Raw genomic sequence first — 21866 nt, forward strand, 5'->3', positions numbered from 1 at the left:
CTTGGAGATCCTTAGAGACTCCACCCCACCCAATTTATGGGCCCACCCAAACTGTTTTTCCATATGAATGGTTGGTCTTGGCTCTTGCTACACAACTTCCTAAATCTTAAACAAGCAACAACTAGCCTCAGTGAATTCCAGGCTCAGTACTAGCAGCAGCCAGCCTAGGTTCACAGCTTGACTTTGCCTGGGAATCTCCAAGCCCACCATAAGTATCATCCATCTCAGATTGCTTTATAATTCATGCAGGGTGACCCCAGGCAAGACACAAGTGAGGACAAACTTTGGCCTTTACCACCCAGGAAACCCCAGGGCCAACAAACCCAGTGGACAGCTACAGACCATATCAGAGGAACACCACCCTGCCCCTACACAGCTGATCCTCCACAGAGGGCAGAGGTTGGGGTAAGTGGTCACAGCCAATTCTTGCAACTGACTGGTCTAGGTAAATCTCTCCCATTGATCTGCCAACAGCAACCAAGGCTCCACTACAAGAGAAGGGTGTACTCAGCCCACATGGAGGGTGCACCTCAAGTACCCAGCTTGGGTGACAGGGAAGGCTGTGCCACTATACTCTATAGGACACCTACTACATTAGCCCACACTACCAAGACACTGAGTCATAGCAGCTTTACCTGATACATAGAAACAAACACAGGGAGGCTGCCAAAATGAGGAGACAAAGATGCATGGCCCAAATGAAGGAACATATCAAAACTCCAGAAGAAGAGCTAAACAAAATGGAGATAAGCAATCTCTTAGATACAGACTTCAAAACACTGGTTATAAGGATTCTCAAGGAACTTAGTGAGGACCTCAACAGCTTAAAAAAGATCCAGTCAAAAACGAAGGTTACACTAACTAGAAGAAAGACCAAGTTACAGGGAAACAACAGTGGAGTGGATGAAGCCAAGAACTGAATCAATGATCTGGAATATAAGGAAGCAAAAAACCACCAATCAGAACAAGAAGAGCCCAACTAACAAGGATAGTATAAGCAGTTATTGGGATAACTTCAAGAGGTCCAATATTTGTAATATAGGGGTGCCAGTAGAAAAGAAAGAGCAAGAAATTAGAAATCTATTTGAAAAAATAATGAAAGAAAACTTCCTTAATTTGGTGAAGGAAATAGACATACAATTCCAGGAAGCACAGAGAGTCCCAAACAAGGTGGATGCAAAGAGGCCCATTCCAAGACACATCATAATTAAAATGTGAAAGGTTAAACATAAAGAGAGAATCTTAAAAGCAGCAAGAGAAAAGAAGTTAGCTCCCTACAGGGGAGTTTCCATAAGACTATCAGCTGATTTCTCATAAGAAACTTTGCAGGCTAGAAGGGATTGGCAAGAAATATTCAAAGTCATGAAAAGCAGGAATCTACCTGTTGGGAACCACCCTGCCTGGTTTCAGAAGCTATAAACCCCCCATGGCTAAGGCTGAGTGAGCCACCTTCAGACCATAAGCCACTAAGGAGACAAAGCTTATCTCCCTGGCAGGGGCACTGCCTCTGCCCCTTTTACTTCACCCTGGCTGGCCCCCAATGCATGATTGGTTAGCAAATGATGGGTAAGATTCCTCAAGGGAGGGATGATATAAGATAGGCACGATCACAGGGGGCCCCCAGGGAAGGACTTGGGGGGCTATAGCAAAAGGGGTTGATGTACCCTCACCCCTCAGCTTTGACATAGCCTGAGTCCTCATTCTGTCTGCAAAAAGTCTCCTAATCTCTTGACTACCTTACTTCCCCTGCCTGACTTAAGCCTGAAACAATGACAGAGGGAGATGTAGCCCTGGGTAGGAATGGGTGGTTCCTGGGGTGATCAGGCCTAAGAAAGAATACATAAAATTCTATGAAATCTGCTTTGCTAAGAATGCTTTCAATTAAATAATAAGGGTCCAAGCAGGAAATGACTTTGTTTCCCAAAGTTGTGTAGCCCTTTAGCTAACAGACCCTGACTCAGAATAAGCCCTGGTAGTTCTTTGTCTGCTATGTACTGTTTGATCCTTAGTGCCTGACAATGATTAATGAGCTTTTACCTGTATTCCTGTGCAAAATGAACCCATCAAAAGCCCATTGAGGAAAAGGGTCTTGGCCCTTCTCCTTTGAGAGATCGGCCACCTTTCCTCCCCAAGCAGATCATGTCTTAGTTGACTTATTCTCATCTCTGGTGGCTGGGGGGCCTTGCAGGTGGAGCCCCCCACACCTACCTACAGCCAACATTGCTCTATCTAGCAAAGCTATCATTTAGAATCCATAAAGGCCAGATAAAGAGCTTCCCAGACAAGAAAAAACTAAAAAAATTCATCATTACCAAACCATTATTATACGAAATGTCAAAGGGATTTATTTAAGAAAAAGAAAAAGACAAAAGCTATGAACAGCCCTGGCTGGTATGGCTCAGTGGAATCAGTGCCAGCTTGTGAACCAAAGGGTCACCGGTTTGATTCCCAGTCAGGGCACATGCCTGAGTGGCAGGCCAGGTCCCCAGTTGGGGGCACGCAAGAAGCAACCACACACTGATGTTTTTCTCCTCATTTTTCTCTCTCCCATCCCCTCTCTCTAAAAATAAATAAATAAAATCTTTAAAAAAACTATGAACAATAAAATGGCAAAAAAATACATATCTATCAACAACTGAATCTAAAAAACAAACTAAACAATCAAGGAGAACAAAGACAGAATCATGGATATGCAGAGTGTTTTGATGGTTTCCAGATGGGAGACAGATGTGGGGGAATGGGTGAAGAGGTGAGCAGATTAAGAAGTACAAATACATAATCTCAGAATAGCCATGGGGATGTAAAGTACAGTATAGGAAATGGAGAAGCCAAAGAATTTACATGCATGATCCATGGACATGAAGAATTGGTGGGGGGATTTCCTGAGGGAGTGGGGGGGGGGGTACTGGTTGGAGGAGGGCAAAGGGGAAAAAATTAGGACAACTGTAATAGCATAATCAATAAAATATAATTTAGAAAAAGAAAATATTGACAATAATAAAAAGTCACAGAATTGTTTCACTGTGTGACTATGTGGATGACTCTTCCACATAAAACAATTAAAGAAAAGCAAAAGATTAACTCCCCCACAAAATTAACCAGAAATTAACCAGCACTAACACACTGCTCCACTTTCCTATCTGAAGTGCAGTAATACCTATGTTATCTATGACATTTCCTGGATCCCCTAACACCCTCTCTAGAGCAGCTTCCATCTGACATGCACATGTATGTGTAGAGGTGGTGCACACAGGTACTGATGCCCAGCACAGAGAGGTCACCTTGGGCCAGTCACCCCCACCTCCAGCAGCCTGGTCCATTCACTACAAGATATCAAGTATGGAAACAGGAAGCACAGCTTTCTGCAGCAATCACATGAAAAAACTGGCCATTATAAACCTCCCAAGTATAGTTCCCATTACTTTTTGGTCATTATGGCATATTATCAAACATCAGTACATGACAACATGACCATTTGGTACATGGAACTTACCTACAAAGCTACTTGTTTATTAAAGATAAAATGAAAATGCACATCTGAGACATGAAGAAATTTCCTACTAGACCCAGAATGAGAAATTTCAACATGAACTAATTTACAAAAGCAGATATTAGATATAAGAATTAACAATGAACAAACTGGCCCCCAAAGGAAGCCCTCATTTCTAGGAAGGACTGACTTTATCTATAGCACTGTCCTGTCACTCTTTAAGAAACTCCATACTCAGTGCATACACATGAAAAGTGACTGCTGGGGAACAGAGTGGTGTCACAAGAACCCAGGCAGCTTCTTCAAGACCCCAGGTTCCAGTGCAGGGGCAAGGGGCATTTGTTCCTCCTTACGACTGTATGGCACCTATTGTCTCTTTCTTATTCTTGAGGAATTTCCAACAACCTTGAGGAATTTCCTTCTTATGCCTGAGGAATTTTCCACACATTGTGAATCTTGCCTTCCAAGACAGAAGCCAGGCATGGGACAGAGTGGCACACATCAGACATACCCACAACATCCTGCAGATATGTGAACAGGTAGCACAAGTGTGGGGCCAGTGGCAGCAGACATCTGGCACTGGGACAGTGTCCGAGTGAGCACAGGCTGCACTGTTCCACAATGCGTCTGCAGACAGCAGTGTCCCATGCTGTTTCTACCTACATTAACCTCTAAGCCTGATGCCTCACCCTGACTCCAGCTACATCCCACACAGTGAGTGGCCCTGAGCATACAGAGGTATACATCCAAATCCACATGTCCACATCCATCACTCCAATAAGGCCCTGCCCACTCATCACATCAGAGAGGCACACAGACAGAGGATTCCATGAGAAACGGCCCAGGACAGAGGCCTGCAGAGTTCCTAAAATCAGAGTCTAAGCTAGTTGGGCAGAGAATTCCAGCTGTCCCTCTGAGTCCATGGGTCATAGTCAAGAAGGAGGTGCTGGTGGGTTCCAAGTGGGCACCTGGTCTTGGCCTTCACACTCCTAGCATGCCAAAGCATGCCACTGGCTGAGGAGTAGGACAGGAACACTCCAGGGCCTGGGTACAACCTCTCTTATGTGGGTCTAAGGGAAGGTGCAGCAGCCAAACCTCTCCAGAAACCCAAGAAGAGAGATATAATAGTAGGTGACTCCTCCTTCTTCCAGGGGGCAGAAGTAGCAGAGCCCCACTTCTGCAACTAAAAGAGAAATCCTAATGGTAATTTCCACATTCCACCTTATACCAACTCACTCTTCACACTGAGTGTCTCAAAAATACACACACGGCATAATTTAATAAGCTTCACGTCTCAAACATTAATTAGCATGGGCATATATGTATAGTTGACATGATGAAGAAATGTTCAGAGAATTAGGCTCCCACTAATTGACTTAACTGAGAAGTGACTGTGAATAAGTCCCTGGAAAAAGCAAGGACTGAAGCAGGTTCTTTAGCTCACGAAATGTCACAACCTCCATTTCCCATTGAGAATCAGTAGAAACATGAATGGGGAATAGGTTATGGTATTAAAACAAAACCCGCTGGATCTAAGATGGCGTCGGAGTAGGAAGGAGCAGATTTGGCTTTCCTCTGCTCAGGGGAGAAAATCCTGACCAATCTATGGAGTAGAAAGGCAAGCAACCAACATATTTCAGCATTTTTGAAAACAGAGGACCAAGGATTGTGGCAGAACTGAAAGAACAAAGAACAGATCCTAAGGGGAGTGCTGCAACAAGGTAGGGTCCCAGGACAAGCGTGTGGTCCCGGGGCTGCAGCCCCAGGCCCGGGGGCCGCGGCTGGGTTTACCATAGGGTTATTGGGAGGGAGCCAGGTCAACTGCTCCCTCCCCAGCCCAGCAAGGTCTGAGCGGCTCTGGGAGGAATCCAGGTGCTGGCAAACACACCGGGGTGGTGAGCAGCCTTGGAGGCAGTGGACACCAGAGCCGAGTCGTGCAGCGGACCCAGACTCCCACGGTCACCGTTCTGGCTGGAGCTTTGGCGGTGAGAGAAGCCAGGCCACTGTGGGGAGCGGCGGGCTCGATAGGGAGGAATTTCTCAAGAGGAAGGAGTGAATAGACACAGACACTGTTTGGGGAATTCTCCTAAAGTGATCAGTGGCTCTAGCCTGTCTGCTCCCCAGCTGTGAGAGCACAGGCGGCGGAAGGGCCGTGCCCGCACACGGGAGCACCGGTCACACCGATGGCGGACGGCCGCGCCTGGGCGGAGGGGCGGCGCCTGCAAGGAGAGCATCCCTGCACACCAGCCCACAGCAGTAACCCTGGGGAAAGACCTGATTCCCACACCCAGGGCCCAAAGCTGAGGAGCCAGTGCGAACTCCACGGGCCAAGGAAGAAAAGCCAAACAAATCATCCTTCAGCATGACTCAACAAGCAAGAGCAGAAAAACCGGTTTGGCCACTTTGAAATCAAGAGACTTTTTAATTTGATTCTATTTTTTTAACAATTTTTAATTTTTTAAGTTTTATTGTTTTTATTCTCTTTTGATTTCTTTTTCCTCTCTTACCTGATTTCTTGTTTTATTCCTTCCTCTTTCCTGTCCTCCAATTTTATCTCTTCTTCCTGCCTTCGTCTGCCTTTTCTATTTTTTACTTTTTTAAATTTTTTCCTAAATACCTACAAGTGAGACAAAATCCTGGATCGGTGAAAAGACCAAAGTTGAACCCAAAGAAGGGGCATCACAACAGCTGGGACAGTGAGATAAATGTCACTCTGCTATTACAGAGAACCTGCAAGTTATTGCATATTTGTATTATTATTATTTTTCCAGTGTTCCTACATCTTTCTTTTAACAGTATTTTTATATCCCTCTTATTTTTGTATAGCCTGCTTTGCTAGGCTGGTTTTATTGTATGACCTGACAGCTTTCCCCTGATATCTCTTTCTATACTGTATTACTAATCTACTGTCCACTAACTCACCTGTGTCCCATCAGCATACTACTCGATGTTCTGTACTCCCTATCCTTGTTACCTAGATCTCATAGACTCTGCCATATGAATGTTCCCATAATATTATTGTAAATAATTGCTGTTCTATGCAATTGTAATTACTTCACAACACCTCCCCCCCAGATCTTAGCCCATTTCAAAGTTTCCTGAACTCTATTACTGTAGTGGTTAACTCTATTCTCTCACACACTACACCTATTTACTATCCTTTACTCTCACCTTACCCCAGAATCTGACCGCCCACAACCTTTCTGCTTTATAGATCCAACTCACAATCCTTCCTCCCCCAACAAGAGTCTTATCTTCTTTCCATCCTTTCTAAAAATCAGCTAGCTGGGTTGAAGACCACGGTTAACACTATACATAGTGAAAGGATCTCCTATATCTTCCCTACTTGCTACTACTGTAAATAGCATAGAATTCTCTGTTGCTGTCTTAAACCATTTTGCCTTCCCCCTCCAACTGATGACAAAAAAGAATAGGTGGAGGAGGTGAACACCAGGATACCCACTGGAAGAGGAAACCCAACAACAAAGGAACCACTAACAGATAACAGCAGAAGAAGGTGAAGGAGGGAGTAGTAACCACACAAACCTCAATCCAGGACTTATCTGGAAATACAACTAAACAGTAGAGACAGTACCCAATACAAACAACTGAACAAGATTTCTTTAAACCTTGTACACACAGAAGAACCAGCTTCAACACAACCTGCCCTCACCAGCACAACAAAATACAGAAGGGGGTGGACAAAGTGACCCACATTTAACCAGCTGGCGGGAAGGAACCACCAAAGAAAGACTCAACAACAATCAAAACCCAAAGGCAAACACAAAGCCAACTTAAACGACAGCCCAAGACCAGTGAGCTTGGGGGGTCAAGGAAACAGCACCACTGAAACTCACTGCTACTCTACTAAAGAAGTTCACATCATAAACCCAGGGAGCCAGAACAGATCAATATAAGAAGCTGAGGTGAACAAGAAGAGTCTCACAAACAATGGGAAGACAAAGAAATAATCCCCAAATGAAAGGAAAGGAGGAAGCCTCAAAAAGAATGCTAAATGAAACAGAGGCAATTCAACTATCAGATATTGAATTCAAAGCAGTGATTGTCAGGAAGCTCAATGAGCTCACAATGAGCTACGAGAAACTACAGGGAAGCTACAAGGAACTCAATGAAAACTACATCAGCATAAAAAAGGAAATAGAAACTCTCAACAAGGGCCAAGAGGAAATGAAGAATACAATTTCTGAACTGAAGAACACAGTAGAAGGAATGAAAAGCAGGATCAATGAAGCAGAAGATCGGATCAGCGAGCTAGAGGACAAAATAGAAGAAAACACCCAGAAAGAGCAAGAAAAGGAAAAGAGGCTCAGAAAAAATGAGAGGGATTAAGAGAAATGCAAGACAATATGAAACGTAATAATATCCGTATCATAGGGATACCAGAAGGAGAAGAAGAAGAACAAGGGATAGAAAACCTAGTTGAACAAGTGATGATGGAAAACTTCCCTAATTTGATGAGACAAAAAGTCACACAAATACAGGAAACACAGAGAGTCCCAATCAAGAGGAACCCAAAGAGGCCCACCTCAAGGCACACCATAATTAAAATGGCAAAATTTCAAGACAAAGAGAGAATCTGAAAGGCAGCAAGGGAGAAAAAGGAAGTAACATACAAGGGGGCCCCAATAAGGCTAACAGCTGACTTCTCAATGGAAACACTCCAAGCCAGAAGAGAATGGCAAGAAATAATCCAAGTAATGAGAACCAGAGGCCTGCAACCATGACTACTTTACCCAGCAAGGCTCTCAATTAAGATACAAGGCCAAATGAGAAGCTTCTCAGACAAAAGAAGTCTAAAAGAATACACCTCCACTAAACCAGCTCTGCAAGAGATGCGGAAGGGACTGCTTTAAGGAAAGAAAGGAAAACAGAGAGGGAGAGAGGATCACACGTACATAAAAGGCAATGAACAAGTACCTATCAATAATAACCTTAAACGTAAATGGATTAATTGCTCCAATCAAAAGACATAGAATAGCTGATTGGATAAGAAAACATGACCCACACATATGCTGTCTACAAGAGACCCACCTCAGGATAAAAGATCTGCACAGGTTGAAAGTGAAGGGCTGGAAACAAATTTTCCAAGCAAATGGACAGGAAAAAAAGCCGGGGTAGCAATACTCATATCTGACAAAATAGACTTCCAAAGAAGGTCCATAAAGAGAGACCCAGAAGGTCATTTCATAATACTCAAGGGAAGAATTCACCAAGAAGACATAAATATTGTAAATATATATGCACCCAACATAGGAGCACCCAAATACATAAAGAAAATCTTACAGGACTTCAAGAAAGATATGGACAGCAACACAATTATTGTGGGGGATTTTAACACCCCTCTATCAAAAATGGACAGATCTTCCAAACAAAACATCAACAAAGATATTGTGGCATTGAACAATACCCTAGACGAGCTGGGCTTTACTGATATTTACAGAACCCTCCATCCCAAAGAAGCTAAATACACATTTTTTTCAAATGTACATGGAACATTTTCAAAGACTGACCACATGATAGGAACCAAAACAAGCCCCAACAATTTCAAAAAAATTGAAATCATACCAAGCAATTTCTCAGATCACAAGGGACTGAAACTAGAAACCAACCCCAAGGAAAAAAACCCAAAACACTCAAATTCATGGAGATTAAACAGCATGCTATTAAACAATGAATGGGTCAAGAATGATATTAGGGAAGAAATCAAACGGTTTTTGGAAACAAATGAAAACGAACTCACAACAACCCAAAACTTATGGGACACAGCCAAGGCAGTCCTGAGAGGGAAGATCATAGCGATACAGGCCCACCTAAAAAAGTTAGAAACATTTCAAACAAACAACCTAACCCTACGTCTACAAGAACTCGAGGAACAACAACAAAGACAGCCCAGAGCAAGCAGAAGGAAGGAAATAACCAAGATCTGAGCAGAATTAAATGATATAGAGACTAAAAGCACAATTCTAAAGATCAATGAATCCAAGAGTTGGTTCTTTGAAAAGATAAACAAAATCGACAAGCCTTTAAGCAGACTCATCCAGAAAAAAAGAGAGAAAACCCAAATAAACACAATCAGAAATGAAAGAGGAGAGATTACAACAGATACCACAGAAATACAAAGGATTGTAACAAATTACTACAAAGAGCTGTATGCCAAGAAATTTGAAACCCTAGATGAAATGGACAAATTTCTAGAAAAAATATAACCTTCCAAAACTCAATAAAATGGAAGCAGAAAGCCTCAACAAACCAATAACAGCAAAAGAAATCGAAGCAGTAATCCAAAAACTCCCAACACACAAAAGCCCTGGACCAGATGGTTTCACAGGAGAATTCTACAAAGCATTTAAGGAAGAACTAACCCCTATCCTTCACAGACTATTTCAAAAAATCCAAAAAGATGGAAGACTCCCAAACTCTTTTTATGAGGCCAACATCATCTTAATCCCAAAACCAGATAAAGACACAACAAAGAAAGAAAACTACAGGCCAATATCACTGATGAACATTGACGCTAAACTCCTCAACAAGATACTGGCAAACCGCATCCAACAGTACATTAAGAAGATCATACACCATGACCAAGTGGGATTCATTACAGGTATGCAAGGATGGTACAATATTCACAAATCAGTAAATGTAATACATCACATAAACAAAAGCAAAGACAAAAACCACATGATCATATCAATAGATGCAGAAAAAGCATTTGATAAGGTACAGTACCCATTTATGATAAAAACACTCAGTAAAGTGGGAATAGAGGGAGCATTCCTCAACATAATAAAGGCCATATATGAGAAACCTACAGCCAACATCATACTCAATGGGCAAAAATTAAAGTCTTTTCCACTAAGAACAGGAACAAGACAAGGATGTCCACTTTTACCACTTCTATTCAATATAGTACTGGAAGTTCTAGCCACAGCGATCAGACAAGAAAAAGAAATAAAAGGAATCCAAATCGGAAAGGAGGAAAACTGTCACTGTCTGCAGATGACATGATAGTGTACATAGAAAATCCTATAGAAAATCCTCCACCAAAAAACTGCTTGACCTAATAAATGAATTTGGCAAAACAGTGGGATACAAAGTCAATATCCAGAAATCAAAGGCATTTCTGTACACCAACAATGAAACAGCAGAAGCAGAAATCAAGAAAAAAATCCCATTTGAAATAGCAAAAAGAAAAATAAAATACCTAGGAATAAACCTAACCAAAGAGGTAAAAGACCTGTATTCAGAAAACTACATAACACTGAGGAGAGAAATCAAGGAAGACACAAACAAATGGAAACATATACCATGTTCATGGATTGGAAGAATTAATATCATTAAAATGTCCATACTACCAAAAGCAATCTACACATTCAATGCAATACCTATTAAAGTACCAATGGCATATTTCACAGACATAGAACAAACACTTCAACAATTTATATGGAACCATAAACAACCCCGAATAGCTGCTGCAATTCTGAGAAAGAAGAGTAAAGTAGGAGGGATCACAATACCTGACACTAAATTATACTACAAGGCCACTGTAATCAAAACAGCCTGGTACTGGCATAAAAACAGGCACATAGACCAATGGAACAGAACAGAGAGCCCAGAAATAAACCCAAGCCTCTACGGTCAATTAATATTTGACAAAGGAAGGAGCAACATAAAATGGAATAAAAATAGCCTCTTCAACAAATGGTGTTGGGAGAACTGGACAGCTACGTGAAAAAAAATGAAACTTGAGCACCAACTTACACCTTATACAAAAATAGATTCAAGGTGGATAAAAGACTTAAATATAAAGCGTGACACCATTAAAGTCCTAGAAGAGAACGTAGGTAGGGAAATCTCAGATATTTCACGCAGAAACTTTTTTACTGACTTGTCTCCTAAAGCAAGGGACATAAAGGAAAGAATAAACAAATGGGACCTCATCAAAATTAAAAGCTTTTGCACAGCTAAGGAAAACAGTATCAAAATAAAAAGAGAACCAACTGTATGGGAAAACATATTTGCCAATGATGCCTCAGACAAGGGTTTAATCTCCAAAATATATAAAGAACTTACGCGACTCCACTCTAAGAAGACAAGTAACCCAATTAAAAAATGGGCAAAGGACTTGAACAGACACTTCTCCAAGGAGGACATACAGAAAATCCAAAGACACATGAAGCGATGTTCAATATCGCTAGCCATCAGAGAGATGCAGATTAAAACCACAATGAGATACCACTTCACACCAGTCAGAATGGCCATCATAAACAAAGTAGCAAACAACAAGTGTTGGAGAGGATGTGGAGAAAGGGGGTCCCTAGTGCACTGTTGGTGGGACTGCAGACTGGTACAACCACTATGGAAAGCAGTTTGGAACTTCCTCAGAAAACTAAAATGGATCTGCCTTTTGACCCAGCAATTCCATTGCTGGGGCTCTAACCTAAGAACACTAAAACACCAATCCAAAAGAACCTTTGCACCCCGATGTTCATAGCAGCACAATTTACAATAGCTTGGTGCTGGAAGCAACCTAGATGCCCATCAGTAAATGAATGGATCAAAAAACTATGGTACATTTACACAATGGAATTCTATGCAGCAGAAAGAAAGAAGGAGCTCATACCCTTTGCAACAGCATGGATGGAGCTGGAAAGCATTATGCTAAGTGAAACAAGCCAGGCAGTGAAAGACAAATACCACATGATATCACCTTTAACAGGAATCTAAACAACAAAACAAAACCAAAAAAACTAGCAAAATATAACCAAAGACACTGAATTAGGGGATAGTCTGACAGTGGCCAGAGGGGAGAGAAGAGGGAATTTCAGGCGGGAATGGGTAGGGATTGCAGGAACAAATTTGGAGGACACATGGACACAAACTAGGGGTGGAGGGTAATGGGGGGAAGGGGGGAGGGTTGGGTGGATGGGCAGGAATGGGAGTAGGGGGGAGAAAACTGTACTTGAACAAAGATTAAAATAAAATAAAATAAAAAAAAACAAAATTATGACCTCCACCAGTTACAAGGATTCAAACAACTATTAAACAGTCTCCAATACTGTTAAAACCAAAATGTCAGTTTTAAAGAGTAGGCATAAAGAAACTTATTTATAAAGTTCTTGAAGAAAACATTTGAGAATTCTGTACTTACCTCCAAGGAGAAATTATAGGTACCCAGTGAACTCAGAGTCTGTGACTTTACCCAAAGATTTTTCTGGGGGCAATTATCATTTTTATATTAGAGAAAACATGGCTATATTTTGAAGTGAAAAGCAAAGTCTCTAAGGGATAAAACATAAAGCATCAAAGAAACAGCTCTTAAGGTGAGGTACTAATTTGAGCATTTATTCTTCATTTCCCAAGAGGAGTCCTTTGGTGGGAAAACCTAAGAGGCACTGCCTTCTGTCAACACTCAGTCATCTCTATTCACCTCAATTATGAGAAATGTTAGCACCAGGGTCCAACAAACTCACACCCATGGGGTCAGACAGGGCACCTAACCCTAACTACTGAGGCAGCTTCCAGAATGGAAGAGAGGGAAGGAGAACATGAAAGTGACCCTAGAGGAGTTTCCATATGTGGCATGGCTGTTTCCATTCTGCAGAGATGAGTGGCATACATTCCACCACAGACATCCTAAAACCCAACTGCGTATTCACCAGCTCTCATGTTTTCCCCCCAGAAAAAACTTTACAGAACTATGAACAAACAAAACTACTCCAAGACAGAGGCAAGAGAAACATTCAATATCTCAGAAATCCTGAAATCCTAAGGACACTGAAAGCTTGGCAATCTTCCAACAGCAGATGGATCCCAAAGCCTGGCTCACAATAGATTGATGTGACCATTTACCTGTACAAATGAGGGAAAGAGTGTTCATTAGTCATCAAAGGATAGCATACACAAGGATATTAAGACAAAGCAAAGATAGCCACAGAGCTTTTAGTGCTGCCACGAGCTATAAGTTATTCAGGTATTAGAAGGCATGAAGCCACCAGATGGGTGGTCTCACATGGGCTTCGGGGGCACAGAGGGATAGGATTACTGTCACAAGAGGGGTACAGAGAGGAATGGGCACAATCAAGCCTCTTGGCTACAAGGCTGGAATTTAACAAGGTCCCCATTTTGCCCCTTGATACCTCCTAGGGCCCCTGGCCAATAGGAACTGGACCAAGAGACAAGAATAATTCTGGTCTCTGGTCTCCAGTCCTTTTTTCAATGTTCTGCCTAGCCCCTTCCAGCTTCCTTTGTTCCTTCCACACATGTCCACTCAACTGTCAGAATTTCCCAAAGCACTGCCTTCCATCAGGTGAGAACAGTAGATCTATAGTAATCTCAGAAAACTAGGCATCCTCCAAAAGAATTTTTATTGTTTTCCTTTCTGTGGGTTTTCTATTAAGGTAAAATACGCATACAGTAAACACACAACAAATCTTAAGTGCACAATTCCATTAACTGTGACAACTGTATACACCAGGAATATTTTTTCAAGATATAAACCATTTACAACCCCCCTAAAGTTACCTTGTGAGCCTTAGTTGTCACCCACTATTGCACCTGACCCCCACTGTTTTCATTTCTATCATTATTTCCATGATACTTGAACAATTAACATGAGTCACCCTGGACAGCTAGCTTACACCCTATCCATACCCTGCTTCTTAAAGGCACACATGTAGGTTAACACCACTCATTTCCTAGCAAGTGATGTGAGGAAATCACTGGTTCTCAAAAGGCCAATATGGCCCCTGAAAAAGCATTTTGGAAATTGTGGGGAAGAGTGCATATTCACAAATATGCATTTAGTGCTGAAAGCCAGGGATGCTACATTTCTAGAACAATGAAAGGCAGTTCTGCCCAGTAAAGACTTGTCCCTCATCCTGCATGACTGCAGACATCACACAGACACTCATGCCAATGGAAAACATCATTTATCATTTTTGAGCCCAGCAGTTCACTCCATCCTACACTTATACAAAATATATGCAGGATAGGTCAAGAGTAGGTTTATGGTTCTGAGTACATGAAACACAGAGTTCATTCTTGTATTAATAATCAATTATTGTATTTGCCATATGAACACTGTAAATCTACTTTTGACCATTCCTGTATTGTTGGCACACCTTTCATACATACTGACCTTTCCAACAATGCACTCTGAAAATTGAGACACTGGCCTTTGAATACCATTAAAACTTTGACCAAGAGTCATTCATCATTCAGTGGTATCTGGATCTCCACCAGGACTCATCTATTCCACACTGTAACTGTGGCCGTCCTACAGTCAGTCAACATGGAGCACCTGGTGATCTTATGAGTTTCTAGCTTGGCTCAGCCCAAGCACCCACACATCAAAATACACAATTTTAATACAAATTACTTCTATATACTTTCTACATCTTGCTATTATATTAATTACATATTGTAGGTTTTATTATATGACTTCAGAATTTTTACAAGGATGTTTTAAAATATTTGCATTAAAAGGGGGTATTAGGTTTTGAACCAGGTACACAGCACTAAACTAAAGTGACAGCATCTAACTCTTAATTTAACTCCTATTCAAGAATCACTGGCTGCATTTTCAAAGGTCACACATTCTCCAGTCTGGGAAGCCAGATGCGCAGGGCCCATGGGGCCTCAACAGCCCCCCCACTACGTTAGCACACTGAGTCCAGCTGAAATGCGGTTACCAAACTCTACTTTCACTGGGAGTCATTCCAGGAGGCAGACTCTAACTTGTTCTCAAAAGGGGACCTTCATAAGAAAATTCTGGCTTCTCTGTACCAGGAATGCTTTCACTTCTGAGCACTTTTTTTCCATCTTGAAAACACAGCAATTATACCCAGACAGGATTCCTGTCTCCCATTGGCTACAAGAATGTGTATTGGTGTTGTCAACCTTGGGGTACATGTTAGAACCATTTGGGGGCTTTAAAAACACCAGCGCCTGGGCACACCCCTGGAGATGTGAATCTATTTGCTCTGTGATCCAGCCCTATCTCCAAGAGTGTCAAGATAGAGACAGGATCTGAGCACCAGGTTCGTCTCCCCATTTGTAGCCTCACTTGGCAACATAGATAGCTCAGTCAGTGAGGTTTACACTTTACAATAGTCCTCTCTTATTCATGGGGGATACTTTCCAAGATCCAGAGTGGATGTTTGAATCCATGGATGATACCAAACCTTTTCTATAGTATGTATTTTACTCTACATACATACCTTTTAACTTAAAGGAAGCAATTTATGGCTTCTCTTTAGCATATCCAAATTGCCAGCATCACTACTCTTGAGCTTTAGGCAATTAAGTAAAATCAGGGTGAGTTGAACAAAAGCACTGTGATACTGTGACAGTCAATCTCATAAGTGACTATGACTAATGGACAGGGAGTGTATAAAGCATGGAGACACTGGACAAAGGGATGATTCACAGCCCAGTGGGACAGAGTGGGATGGTGAGAGATTTATCACGCTTCTCAGAACAGTGCACAATTTAAAACTTATAATTTATTTCCGGAAATTTGCACTTAATATTTTCAGACTGTGGTTGATTATGGGTAACTGAAACCATAGAGAGTAAAACTGTGGACTACTGTATTCATTTCTAGACTCAGGCTCTGCTTTATCTCTACCCTTTGTCTCCATTTGGTCTCTACTCTTGATTCTGTTTCATTATATTTACTTATTTATTTTTATTGTTGTTCAAATACAGTTGTCTCCATTTTCCCACCACCACTTTCCACTGCCCCACCTACTCCCACCCCCACTCTCGTTCCTTCCCCCCTTTGGCCTTGTCCATGGGTCCTTTATACATGTTCCTTGATGACCCTTCCCCTTTTTTCTCCGTTATTGCCCTCCTCTCTCCACTCTGGTTACCTTCAGTTTGCTCTTTATTTCAGTGCTTCTGGTCATATTTTGCTTGCTTGTTTGTTTTGTCAATTAGGTTTCACTTATAGGTCAGATCATATGGTATTTGTCTTTCACTGCCTGGCTCATTTCACTCAGCATTATGCTCTCCAGTTCCATCCATTTATGGCATTTTATAAATCCCTCCCAGAACAGGTGGGAATAAAAAAAAATGTCTCTATTATTCCGCCACATGCATGAAAAGAGAAAACAGTGACCACGGGCCTTGAGTAATCACAGCCCCTTTCATACTTGGTGGGATCGTTTTGGTGCCAGAGCCCCTTTGCATGCTCCCACATGCTCAGCACGGCCAGGAGGTTGCAGCAGTACATTATGGCCACAGCCTGCAATCAGTGGGGGAAACAAAGCTGCTGACATTGCAGATTTTGTCAGCCCACCTGATAGCTTCAAAGAGAGGAAAACACAAACCAAACACCCATGGATAGCAACAAATGGGAAACATGGGTCTGGGCTATGGCCAAGAAGTCAAGTGAACACTGATGACTTTTGTTCTCAAAAGAACAGGGTCTGTCATGTAGCATAATAATAAAATCTCTGTACCTCCCTACCCACAAGGCTATGGTGGTTTCACGGCAATTATTTAGTTTTGCCACTTTGAACATGGGACATTCTTTCAACATCTCTACCTTCTTCCAGGTGGATACCCACCTCCCCCTGGTACATCCGAGCCACAAGTTTCCCATCTGTCCTGGTCCAGGTGCACAGCCAAGCCACAGTCTATCTCAATATCCCTTCTATTTTTTAGGGAATCAAGGAGCTGTACCTGTGTCCATTGTCTTCTTGCTCCCTCCACTGGAGATGCTGAGTAGTATCCAGCCTATGGGCAACTAGTATACCCACACCCTGTTCAAAGGGGAGAACTTTATAGCAACCCCTCATGCAGAGCAACTGCATATGTCCTGTGACTTCACCCAGAACATTCATGTCTCTTAGAGGTTATGATTTTCATCTATGTTAGTCATTGCTCTATCTTCAGTACTTTGAACAGTATCTGGCATATAGCAGACATTCAATAAGCATTGGCTAAATAAATAAATTATTCTAATACTAAGAAGTGTTTCACAAATAATAAAGGAATTACTCAAAAGATGGTGCTTGTCTCAAAGCCATAAAGAAAGACTTGTTGCCACATTGTGTCATACCAGGCTCAGTAGAGCCTACTGGAAATGGAGGGCCAGTCGGTTTTCCTTTTTGGGACCCACATGGAGGTGACCCAAAGGTGGACGGACAGGTACGGGTGATCTTCACACAGAGTCGAATGTCAGTGAGCCAAATGAGACAGGAAACAGACTGGTGGTCCACATCCTTACCCCCATCAAATCCCCATCCCATAGCTGCATAGTAAATTGGGAGAAGGGGAAGGTAATCAACTTCCCTAGCACCACTTCTGCCTCCCCTCAGTTCATCAACAGGCACAAAAAGGTCCCATTTTGTACACTTCAGCAAGCACCTTCCAGAAGCTTGGCACCAAGCAAGGTGACCCAGACATCACATTCCATGTTGGATGCATCTCAGCTTATCTTTTCTCCATGGCATCGGTGGCCCTTACTAGGTTTCTAAGGTCTGGAGCTAAAACCACTGGAACATGCCCATCTGACGAGCATCCCCTGCATCCAGGAAACTCTGCAGACAACTGTCCCTGGCAGGAATCCGCACACCCTGTTGGCAGCATTCCTCCCTTCCAGCTGAACAGGGGGAAAAGGCTGGTAAACAGGAATTGTTGGGAAGCATTCTGCTTCCCCACAGTAGAAGGCATAGTGTTTGAAGTTCAGAATTCTCTCTCTCCTTCTGGGTGCCCATTCTCCAAGTTAATCACCTTGCTAAGCTTCTGCTTCCTTTGATGTAAAAGGAGGGTGTTAGCATCTCTCTCACAAGACTGTCGGAAGGATGAAAGAGCAACAAGTGTAAAGGGCCTTATAAAATGTAAAGTTCTAAACATGCCTGTTGTGAATAACGAAAGTCTTGGTGTCTATAGCTATATCACCCAGCATCGTCCTTTAAGTGGGGGGTCCACAAGTTACCCTACCCCACTGTGGTCAGGGCATTCATCCCTCATTTTGTTAAGGAGCCTGATCATTCTGAGCCTAAAAACGCTTAAGAGGTAAACTCCTGTACCCCTAAGAGGGTCACTCCTAAACCAGTTGAACTTGGTCGGATTACAACGCCTGGAAGCAGTTTACACACACACACACACACACACACACACACCCCTTACATAGACACCTACAACAATTTCCCAGAAAGATCGCCAAGTCCCCTCCCCCAAAAGGGATGTGAACCTTTATCTTGCTCCAAACAGGAATAGAAACAAAGAACCCCCCTAATACAAATTGAAGACCAAGGGTAATAGGACGCTTTCTCCGCCCATCAGAAAGAAGAGGTGATTCAGCGAAGCCACACGCCGTCCACCAGCGACCTCCACCCGCCAGCTTCCTACCTGGGCAAGCCTCGTGGGGAGTGCGGGGTCACAGCCGGCCCTGCCGGACACCCTGGGAGCCAAGACGGAGAGCTCCGGACTCAGTGCAGGACAGTCACATTCCCGCCGTTCCTGGGGGCGCTGGCCGGCACCAATCTCTCCTCCAGCCGCCGCGGCGCCAGTTCCGGGCGTATTCCCGGCAGAGAGTACGAGCAGACCTCAATCTGCCGACCCTGACTGCTGGCCGACTACTGGCTCCAACTCCGCCCGGCGCGGGGGCGGGCAGAAGGCGGAGACTGCAAGGCCCCGAAAGACCGGACAGCCAGTGAAGTGGCCTGGTGCTCCACCCCCTAACCGACCCCTTCCGGCCGCTGCCACACTGGCGTCCCCACACCCCTTCGGTTGCCGGGACCCTGGGAGGCTGCTGCGCATTCCCAAACCACAGCCTGGGGGGCAGTGACTGTGGCCCCCCCTCAAAGCAATTTGGGACTTCTCACCTAGACATCGCAATCGGGCTGCCACCCTACTGCGAAGTCCCTGGGCCAGAGTTCCAGCCGGACGGAAAAACTCACACTTTTGTTCCCGGAGCCTGAGAGAGAGCCTGTCCCCAGCTCTTTGTGAACTTGGACAGGTCACTAACTTCGTTGTCCCTGTGCTGTGAAAAGGTATCCTAAAAGCTCCTATCTCCTGGAGTGATTGGAGAGATTAAATGAGTAATTAGTGTAAATCCGTGCAAACAGTTGACGTTACACTAGAGTCACCTGATACTTTTATTGTTGTAGGTATATTCCATCTGAAAAAGCAACTTACAGGTGGCACAGTCTTCATACCAATCTTCTCTGCCAGACGTGGTATTCTCTTAAGCTTAAAACCCACTTATCCCACTGACTCGTTTTGCAAAGGACGTTCTTACTCAGATAAATGCAAGGAATGGCCAGGGCCACACCTAAAACTCCATGCAGGGCGGGAAGGGCTAGAGTCTTGGCAGAGCCTGAAACCTGCTCTTCCCAGGCCACTGCAGCAAGTGACTGGAACCCTGCTTGTTCTGAGGGCTTACTGGGCCATCTTCCCAGGAGGCAGTGAGTAAATGATTGCTTCCTTCCTAACACAGCACACCATCCCTTCCTGTATCCTTTCCAGGCTGGGCAGGGTCTTGCTTCCCTACTCCATGCCTTGACATCCCCATCAGAAACTCAAGAATCGCATTAACCTTGGCTGCCCCAGAAATTCTGGGCTGGAGGAAAATGTAAAGGAACAAGCAGCAGTAATTCATTAGCCCTAACATTGCTTTGTAGCCTGGCATAATGACAGTTTCCCATGTTTTAAAAATATGATTCCAGAGCTTGTATGGTTCCTCTTTCTCAGGGGAACAGGTTCAAATCTGAAGCTGGTGACATAATATTATCATAATTTATCAGAAATATCATCTCTTAGTATCCCTTTTTAGAGTGCTGATTCTCACAACCTTGATTACACATTAGAATCACCAGGGAGATCTGGACCACCAATGTCCAGATCAGTCTTTCCAGAATCTCTGGGACTGAGGCACACACATTAGTGTTTGTGAAGCTTACAGGCAATTCCACAGTCCAGCCAGGGTTGTGAACAGCTGTTCCTACAAGCTCCCTAGTGATATCCTTACTCAGAACCCTCCACCTGAAGCTACCTCAGCACGTGTGTCCAAGTCGCAGTCAGTGAATGCTGAAACAGGTGAGCCTGGCTCCATGTGACAGAACTAGCCTGAAGCCATATGCTAATGAACATGAATTGGTCTTACTGTTTACGTAATGAAGCTTTTTGAATAGTTTACAAGTGGAAAGTAAAGTTGATTTGTGTGATAATGTTAAAATGAAATTATACTTTCATTTTTCTTTACATTCTGACACCTCCCACCTACCCCTACCCCAAATACCCTGCTAAACACTTGGGCCCCTAGGCTCAAGTGGGACTCTCAAACACTCCCAGAAATAGAAATGGGATTTGGAGACCTCCCCTTCTCATCTTCTACCACTGTTTTATTTGAGACCTCGAATTTACCTCCTCCCTTACTCAGCCATGCTGAGCACTTTTCCTCTCTCCTCCCTTTGTTTCCTTTCTTAGGTAACACAGGTGTCCACCTGCCTTGCTCCACCCTCTGGGTTGGAGTCATACTGTCACTCCTATATCACTTTCTGCTGTGTTTCCAGCACTGCACAAATGCTCTGAATGCAAGTGTGTGCTTCTGTGTAAAACACACCACTTCATGAAGATGGTGACAGATGTGTTTGCTAAAAACTTACAAGAAACAGAAAGAGTTTTCATAGCCTTGGGACACCTTCTGGAGTGTGTCTTCCCCACTACTAACCGCTACTCTCCCACCTGTGAAACTCTAATCAAGTGGAAGACCTGATTGTCTGCCATTCCTGGGACTACATTCCTTATGAGAGACCATGTTCCCTAAAGATTTTCAGTCTATCTCTCACCTGTCAAGCTGCTCAGATCATGGAATCATTTTCGGGAGGAAACCTAATAATGCACATGAAATAAAATCACATTGACCAGTACAACCTGATCTGATGACCTGAAAAATAAAACATTTCCTGTGGCCTATGTGGCAGAACATTTTGAAGGATTGTTTGTTATAAACATGAACCCTGGCTTGAAAGCTTTAAAGAGGAAGCATCACTATGCTTGTTTCCTTGAATTCCCCAAAGCCAAGTGTTGAAGAACTTTGAGCATTGACTCTATACCATAAACCATTGACTTCAGAAAAATGTATGCTGATGTGCAGGTATTGTTTTTCCTAGTCAAAGGAGCATAGTTGACCAATGGATGGGAAGAAAAGCAGAGGGGAGATGACTAGTGTTTATGGACCCCAGAAGGTGTCTGAGAGGTGGCACAGTTCCCCCATTTTTCACCACCACCAAATAAGAGAAACACTGGCCTTCTCCTAAGAGGGAAGAATAATGGGAATCTTGGAAGAGAGGAGCATTGCTGGGCTTTCAGAGTGTAGTCTTTGACACCACCAGTGTCATAC

General features: G+C 43.2%; 1 protein-coding gene across 7 annotated transcripts in view; it reads right to left on the reverse strand.

Moving 5' to 3' along the window:
• IL1R1 (interleukin 1 receptor type 1) overlaps positions 1 to 19116 on the reverse strand; it is a 58907-nt gene extending 39791 nt beyond the window's left edge. For 3 of the 7 annotated variants that reach the window (XM_036028357.1, XM_036028354.1, XM_036028356.1), the window contains exon 1: positions 18872 to 19110. Coding sequence is in view for 1 of the 7 variants with exons in the window: in XM_036028351.1 (XP_035884244.1) it covers positions 14649 to 14720 (72 nt within the window). In the remaining 6 variants the exon portion in view is untranslated. Of the gene's footprint in view, positions 1 to 14648; positions 14879 to 18871 lie in introns of those variants that run through there. The other 4 variants (XM_036028355.1, XM_036028352.1, XM_028515597.2 and 1 more) reach the window with 3 other exon arrangements.
• Between the last annotated feature and the right edge of the window lie 2750 nt (positions 19117 to 21866).

This window comes from Phyllostomus discolor, chromosome 6, assembly GCF_004126475.2.
Source record: "Phyllostomus discolor isolate MPI-MPIP mPhyDis1 chromosome 6, mPhyDis1.pri.v3, whole genome shotgun sequence".
Lineage (NCBI taxonomy): Eukaryota > Metazoa > Chordata > Mammalia > Chiroptera > Phyllostomidae > Phyllostomus > Phyllostomus discolor.